Source organism: Oryzias melastigma, linkage group LG12 (assembly GCF_002922805.2).
Source record: "Oryzias melastigma strain HK-1 linkage group LG12, ASM292280v2, whole genome shotgun sequence".
Taxonomy (NCBI): Eukaryota; Metazoa; Chordata; class Actinopteri; order Beloniformes; family Adrianichthyidae; genus Oryzias; species Oryzias melastigma.
Window position 1 is genome coordinate 16022449 of NC_050523.1, and position 7507 is coordinate 16029955.

Below are 7507 nucleotides of genomic sequence, written 5' to 3' on the forward strand. Positions count from 1 at the left end.
TTTTTTTTGATATATTTAAACCTAAAATCCAGTTCTTTTGTTATAAGTAAACAAAAAAATATATTTTTGTTATATTTACACCTAAAATCTTCTTTTTTAATTTTATTTTAAACCTAAAACCTGCTGGTTTTGTTCTATTTAAACCTAAAATCTTCATTTTTTTTAAATTAAATTTAAATCCTCAAATCTGTCTCTTTAGTTATATTTAAACCTAGAATCTGCCTTTTTTGTTATAATTAAACATAAAATCTTCCTTTCTTTGTTATATTAAAACCAAATATCTGTCTCTCTTGTTACATTTAAGTCTAAAATCTTATTTTTGTATCATATGTTAACCTAAAATCTTACTTTTTAGTTATTAAAACCTAAAAACTGTGTGTTTTATCTCATATTTATATTTATATTTATTTATATCTCATAAAATATTGTTTATACGTATATATATAAAAACCTGAAGTCTGCCAGATTTTTTCTATTTAAACCAAAACTGTGACTTTTAAAATCTTATAACAACTGTAATCTTGTTTGGTTTTTGTCTATTTAAACCAAAAATCTTCTTGTTTTTGTTATACTTAACCCTTAAACCTGCCTTTTTTTTACCTAAAATCTTTTTTTTATATATATATCTTAGAACCTAAAATTTTCCTTGTTTTTTATAGCTTATTCTGAAATCTGGTTCTTGTGTTATATATAAAATATAAAATCTGGCTATTTTTATTTATTTTATTTATTTATTTTTTTAAAGCAAGCTGGGCCTTAAGACTTTTACTCAACACCCTAAGCTCTATTTCCACATTTATTTTCTTTATGCTGCAAAAAGATGTTTAAACACTAAAGCAATATGTACCCATTTAAAACATTTTCCCCTAAATGAGTAAAAACAAATGAGTATTTATTTAAGAGAACAATTACGTCATATTCCTAAGTACACTTTGTTAGTATCTTTAGTTGAAATGCTTTTATGAACTACTTTCTGTTTTTGTTTTAAACCACAAAACAAAGAACTTCCTCAGAACCACCAGAGATCTGCTGGTTTCATCTTCAGCGTGTTGAAGATTGCATCAAACTTTAAAAAAAAAAAAAGCTACAAAAGTATTGCTAGTAAGTTAACAAATATTGATTAGACATGTATAGTTGGATTAGGATTACATTTTTAAATCAATACTCCAACTTGGTCATGAAGAAAAGCAGTCAAATTTATTTAAACATTAAGAAGAGGTCGTTACAGGCTCAATCAAGACATTTTACATAAAAATGACTTTTAAAGTTTGTCGTCATCAAGTGAAACCACCTCTGTAAAACAAAATATTTCCTGCTCTCATGAATGCCTCACGCCAACTGCAAAGCACGGCAGTGGAAAGATCAAGATATGGGCTTGTTATGCAGAAAGCTGGTCTAGGAAGTTGTAGGCAGAAGGTTGTTTTTGCGGTTTGACACATAATTAAAAAAAAAAAGGTTTTTCACAAATAATGCTCGTGTTAGTAAATTGTTGCTTTATTCTCTCCTTTTTTTATATACTTAAAAAAAAGAAAGAAGCAGCGTCTGCTTTGCTTTGTGTGAAATCCTTGTGTCCCTCAAAGAAGACCAAATCAACTTGTATGCAGCCCTTCTTTAAGCTTTGTTTGAGTTTTGGATTTGTCTTCTTACTGCCTGTTTGCTGTGTGTGCGCTTACCTCCAACGACTGGAAGGATTCAGCAGCCTCTTCCATTTAGATTTAAGACCAAATAGAAAGTTTGAAACTTCTTTTAACTGCGTTTTTCTCTTTCTTTTTCTCATCTTTCACTTCTTTATTGAATCATTTTTACATTTCTGCACCACTTGTGCAAAAATCTTCTGTTTCCTCTTTGCGTCCTTTCCGTCATCTCCGCTCTCAGGTGGCCGCTCTGCAAGAGGAGAAAAGCAGCCTCTTAGCAGAAAACCAGGTCCTGATGGAGAGACTGAACCAGTCCGACTCCATCGAGGACGTCAACAGCCCCGCTGGACGCAGACACCTCCAGCTGCAGACACAGCTGGAGCAACTCCAGGAGGAGACGTTCAGGTGTGGAATCATTCAGGATTGTTTCAAAGCTGATGGAAACATCTCATGGTAAATGGAGTTGTATGTCCTTTAGGTTGGAGGCCGCTAAAGACGATTACAGGATTCGATGTGAGGAGCTTGAAAAAGAACTTCTGGACGTTAAATCCCAAAACGAGGAGCTGACGTCTCTGGCTGATGAAGCGCAGTCTCTGAAGGATGAGATGGATGTCCTCAGGTAAGACAAAAATCTAAATCCATAAAAGTACCATTTTTGATTTCATTAACACAGTTGAAAATGTGTGGGGGGGTTTTTAACCTTTCACAATAAAACTCTTTAGGCATTCGTCTGACAAAGTGTCAAAACTGGAGGGAACAGTGGAGCACTACAAGAAAAAGCTGGAGGACATGGGGCTCCTCAGGAGACAGGTACGCAAACGCACAAATGTGTAGTTTACTGAACTGTTAAATGAATTTATGGAAAATGAAAAACCACAAAATGATTCAAAATAAACTTTTTAAAATTCTTGTAGGTTGTTTATTCGATTTTTCCCACTATAGTTTTAGTCACAAAATAGAAAATGTAAATTATGTTAAAGTACAGTCTCAGCTTTTACTCTTGTTGCACTATTGACTGTTCCAGATTAAGCTATTGGAGGAGAAGAACACAGTATTAATGCAAAGCAGCGTCAGCCTGGAGGAAGAACTCCGAAAGGCCAACGCAGCCAAGGGCCAGCTGGAGACCTACAAGAGACAGGTGCCTGCGCCGCTGCTGCTTTCAGGAGGACGTGTTCCTGATAAACGACCCCACGTTCTGAAGGGTTTTCTCTCCTCTCAGGTCGTGGAGCTCCAGAACAGACTGTCCGAAGAGTCTAAAAAAGCGGACAAGATGGAGTTTGAGTACAAACGGGTGAAAGAGAAAGTGGACTCTCTCCAAAAGGAAAAGGATGTACGTTTGTCACCAAAAGAATGCCTCCAAACTTCCTGTAGTTATTTAAAGATTGAATATCATTTTTATTTCTGCTTTTAAATGTGTTGTTTTACTCTTTCTGCTGCAGCGCATGAGAACTGAGAGGGATTCCCTTAAAGAGACGATTGAGGAGCTCCGGTGTGTCCAAGCTCAGGAGGGCCAACTCACATCAAGTACTGATGGCTGTTCTTTATCTCTATATGTCTACAAGCTTTAATATCCCCTTATTTTGAAAATCTCCATTGACATCCATGCTGTTCTCTCAGGTCTCTTCCCATTGGTCAGCAATACTGGTTCGGATTCTCTGGCTGCTGAGATCACCACTCCAGAGATGCGGTATGATGACTTTTGAAATTTGATAAAACAGACTTCAACTTTTGGTCTAATGGTTTTAGAGCTTTAAAAATGTCAACTTTTAAGACATTTTTCACAAAGTCAGTCAGATTTTCTGATCAATATCATTGGTTTAATTAATTATTTTACTATTTACGATGAGCTGGGATTCTTAATATGATACAACAATAATAACATTAAAAGAACACTCTTTGGGTACTAAAAAGCTACTACTAAGAATAAATAATAAAGTTTTGCATGGGTATTTGAAAAAAGATATTTTAATACAGTAAAGTAAAATTTCATCTGTGCCAGATTAACATAAAATTGGTTTGTTTCTTCAGAAATGAACTTCTAATACTTAAAACTAACACATCAAAATTGTCCGTTTTGTTTTATATTTTAAGTTCAAGACATTTTTTATACTAAAACTCGCCCAACTTTATTGACATTTCTTGATATTTCCTGGAATACACAACCTTCTGATTCCCACTGTTTAGATGACAGAAAAATATCTCCTTACCTAATTTCAAAACTAACAAATTTGACTTGATATTAAGAATTTTTCATGATAAATATACTTAATTTTCTACAGAATTCCCCTAAAAGGTTCATATGTTGTGGATGGCGTTGACTTCAGTTAAAAAAGAGTAACTGGTCTGAACGTGTTTCCACAGAGAACACGTCATCCGTCTTCAGCACGAGAACAAAATGCTGAAGCTGGCCCAGGAGGGATCTGACAACGAGAAGATCGCGCTGCTGCAGAGTTTACTGGAAGATGCCAACCGAAGAAAAAACGAGCTGGAAACTGAGAACAGGTGACGCTTAAAAAAAAAAAAAAAAAGTGGAGGTTTGTTGATAAACCTTCGAAAGTGTGTCGTCTTCCTGGAGTCAGAACTCGTTCTGTTCTGATGTTTGTTACGGATGTTCTGTGTTTGGTTAAGGTTAATCAATCAGCGCCTGATGGAGGAACAGAGCCAAGTGGAAGAACTTCAGAAGACTGTTCAGGAACAGGGTTTAAAAGCTGATGATGTGAGTTGATTTATGTTCTGTTTTCAATTTCGGAAGCAAATAAAATCCAAATTCCTGCTGAGTTACATTCCAGAAACCACAGATCACTCCTCCAAAATGCTCTAGCTCTATTTAGTTTACAGTTTTTAGTGGTGTCTGGATTTTAAGGTCATTTTCTGTTCATTTAATGTATTTTATTTTTTTATCACCATCTTTTCTATAAAATAACCTTTGTAAATGTGTTTTTTCATTGTCTTTTTCAGTCTTCTGTCCTGAAGAAGAAAAACAATGAGCACATGTAAGTCATGCTTCAAAAAATCAACTAGAGAACAAATATTTCAACTTTTTGTTCATCTGTCTTTTTTCCCTTCCATTCAGGGAGAAACTGCGCGAACTGAACAACGAGTTACTGAAGAAAAATGCCTGTATTGATGAAATGGAGTTAAAGTGCAATACCAGCTGTAAGTTTGAATGAATGCTTAAGTTTCTGCTTTTCCCCTAAAGAAAACACAACAGTTGAATTCTGAATTTTTGAATGTAAATTAACTTAGATGCCTATGAATGATACAGAATGTTAGAATGAAGTGTAAAAATCCCTTTTTTATTTCTTTTCAGCTCAGCGAGTGGACGAACTGGAAGAAGCCTTGAAAAAGAAAGACGACGAGATGAAACAGATGGAGGAAAGATACAAGAAATACCTCGAAAAAGCCAAGAGTGTGAGTGACGTTTGAGGATCACTCTGCAGAATTCTTCCTCCTGGTTTTTGCGTAAATGTAATCTGTTCCTTCCAGGTGATCCGGACGCTGGATCCGAAGCAGAACCAAGGTTCAGGCCCAGAAGTGCAGGCACTCAAAAACCAGCTGCAGGAGAAGGAGAGGATGTTGCATTCACTGGAGGTCAATTATGAGGCGACAACTTAACTGTAAATGCTTTTATACACTTTCTTTACAATATCTGTCACTTAAATACTTCTTTCTTTTCTTTTTTTGTTTCCTTTAAACAGAAAGAAATGGACAAAACGAAAAGTCAGAGAGACCACGAGGAAAAGCTCATCGTTTCTGCCTGGTACAACATGGTAAGAACGCTCTTCTGTGACCAGAAATTGAATACTTTCTTTTATGTATATAATTCATCAACCCCCCAAAAAACTGCCCAAGTTTAACAAGGATAATATCCAAAAAATTCTATTGGAATAACTGACAGTTTCTCCGAACACAAAGTAATTCTACACATAAAAAGTACTTAATATATTTTTTTCCATTATTATTATATCTTCTGTAATAGGTTTTATAATAATGAAATCAACCCAACATTATCAGATTCATCTGCAAAAACCTGATAAATTATGATCATAAAGGTAATAACAAATTCCACCACTAGAGGGCAGCAACAACTTTTCCATTTAAAACAGATGTCTTTCATTTTGCTGTGATGTGATGGTTTTGATGCCATATTTTGGGCTGTTTTGTGTTTTTTATTTGGAAACAAATTCATCCAGCACTAAACTGACCTAAACTCTCATGGTTCATTTTTGTACTCTTTTTTGCTTGAACCTAACAAGTCTGACTCTTCCCTGTGGTGTCTGTCTAGGGCATGAGCATGCAGAAGAAGGCGGCTGAAGACAGACTAGCCAGTACTGGTTCTGGTCAGTCCTTCCTGGCCCGGCAGAGACAAGCCACCAGCACGCGCCGCTCTTATCCGGGTCACGTCCAGCCAGCTACCGCAAGGTAGATGGTTGTAGGGTACAAAAAAAAAAGATCTTTTTCAAATCTCCTATTGTTAGGGAGCAGCCCTTCCATTCATTTACAAACGGAGGTTTCTGTTTTCATGCGACCTGCCGATTCATTTTCTGTTTTTGTTCTCTCCTCGATCAGATCCACAAGGTAGAGATGCCGGACTGGGCTGCCAAATCTCTCACCACTCTTTCCTCTTAATTTAATTGTACCCTGACTCCTCTAAAACAATTTTTACAAAAGCCCAGCATTTTTGATACATCCCGTCTCAGAGCAGCCTTTATTCCTGCTGTTGGGGCTGACTCTTCCCACTCAGATAAATCAGAAGAATTTTTGACAAGAAGCTGCCATCATTTTTTTTTATATAAAAGGCTCTTCTTCCTGATGTTGATGTATTATGTATGTTCGCCTCTGCCTGTGATGACATTCTGCTAACGCTTGAATTTTGGAGGCGGATCGTCACACTTCCTGTTTGAGCTTTTTATAAGGTGGCGTTCAAATTTTAGCTGCATGTGATTAAGTTATTATGTTGTACGACTTCAAGCAGTCTTAAATGTAAAGTGTGAGGTGTAGGATGCTGTTAGGAAAGGTTTTTTTTTTGTAGAACCACATAATCATCAGCTAACTACAGGTTTGTTACAACAAAATATTTGACTTTTTTTGTTTTTAATCTGAAAAGGAAGTTTTCAGACGTGCAATTCACAGTTCTGTTGATAGCTGTGTGAAATAATTAACAAAAACCAGCAATTAAAGACCCACTCCGATCATGTTTTAGTATATTTTCAAAGCATTCCCAATGGTCTTTTAAATATGACATTTTTAGCCAAAATACAAAAAAATAAGTTGTTTTCTAGGACATAGTTTCTGCAGAGCAGCAGGAGTTCATTAAAAATGTACCTCTGAGTTGTGGGCGGGACTGTTGGTGCATTACAAGTCCTTCCCCCTTCCCCTCCCTGTTGCTGAGAGCTCTCTGTTTACATCAGAGAAAGGTAACTTCAGGCCTCGAGTGCCACATTCCTGCAGGTTTTCCAACATCCCTGCTCTGTTTTAATTGGCTGGAAACGCCTAAACCAAGTAATGAGTCACGAGTCAACGATTTGAATAAAGAAATAGTCAGTTTAGAGCTCAATATACAGAGTTTTCATCGGAGTGGGTCTTTAAGAACCATCCTCATCCTCATCTGCCAAATGTTTTGGAAGGTTTTCTTTCAAGACATTCGTGATAGTAACTCAAAAGTTTTGCCCGTGGTCAGTAAAATAAAAGCCGCAGAGGAAAACAAGTGCAACTTCAAATAGGAATCTGAACCTGAATGCTTGTTAGATTATTCTATTTTTTAATGTATTTTTTATCAATTTTGTTACATTCTACGGGGCACCCACAGGGACATCGAAGTAAAAAAAATTCTGATTAATATCTAGTGAGCACAAGTTACTATCTGGTGCGTA

General features: G+C 36.1%; 1 protein-coding gene across 3 annotated transcripts in view; it reads left to right on the forward strand.

Annotated features, from left to right (window-relative positions):
- Positions 1-7507, forward strand: part of hook3 (hook microtubule-tethering protein 3) — a 21273-nt gene that overhangs the window by 10851 nt on the left and 2915 nt on the right. For 2 of the 3 annotated variants that reach the window (XM_036214504.1, XM_024299410.2), the window contains 15 exons: positions 1876-2039; positions 2113-2253; positions 2357-2444; positions 2659-2772; positions 2854-2964; positions 3074-3158; positions 3252-3321; positions 3996-4136; positions 4263-4350; positions 4593-4627; positions 4708-4790; positions 4945-5045; positions 5121-5225; positions 5333-5404; positions 5920-6056. In XM_036214504.1, coding sequence (XP_036070397.1) covers positions 1876-2039; positions 2113-2253; positions 2357-2444; positions 2659-2772; positions 2854-2964; positions 3074-3158; positions 3252-3321; positions 3996-4136; positions 4263-4350; positions 4593-4627; positions 4708-4790; positions 4945-5045; positions 5121-5225; positions 5333-5404; positions 5920-6056 — 1535 coding nt within the window. Of the gene's footprint in view, positions 1-1875; positions 2040-2112; positions 2254-2356; positions 2445-2658; positions 2773-2853; positions 2965-3073; positions 3159-3251; positions 3322-3995; positions 4137-4262; positions 4351-4592; positions 4628-4707; positions 4791-4944; positions 5046-5120; positions 5226-5332; positions 5405-5919; positions 6057-6203; positions 6448-7507 lie in introns of those variants that run through there. The other variant, XM_036214505.1, reaches the window with a different exon arrangement.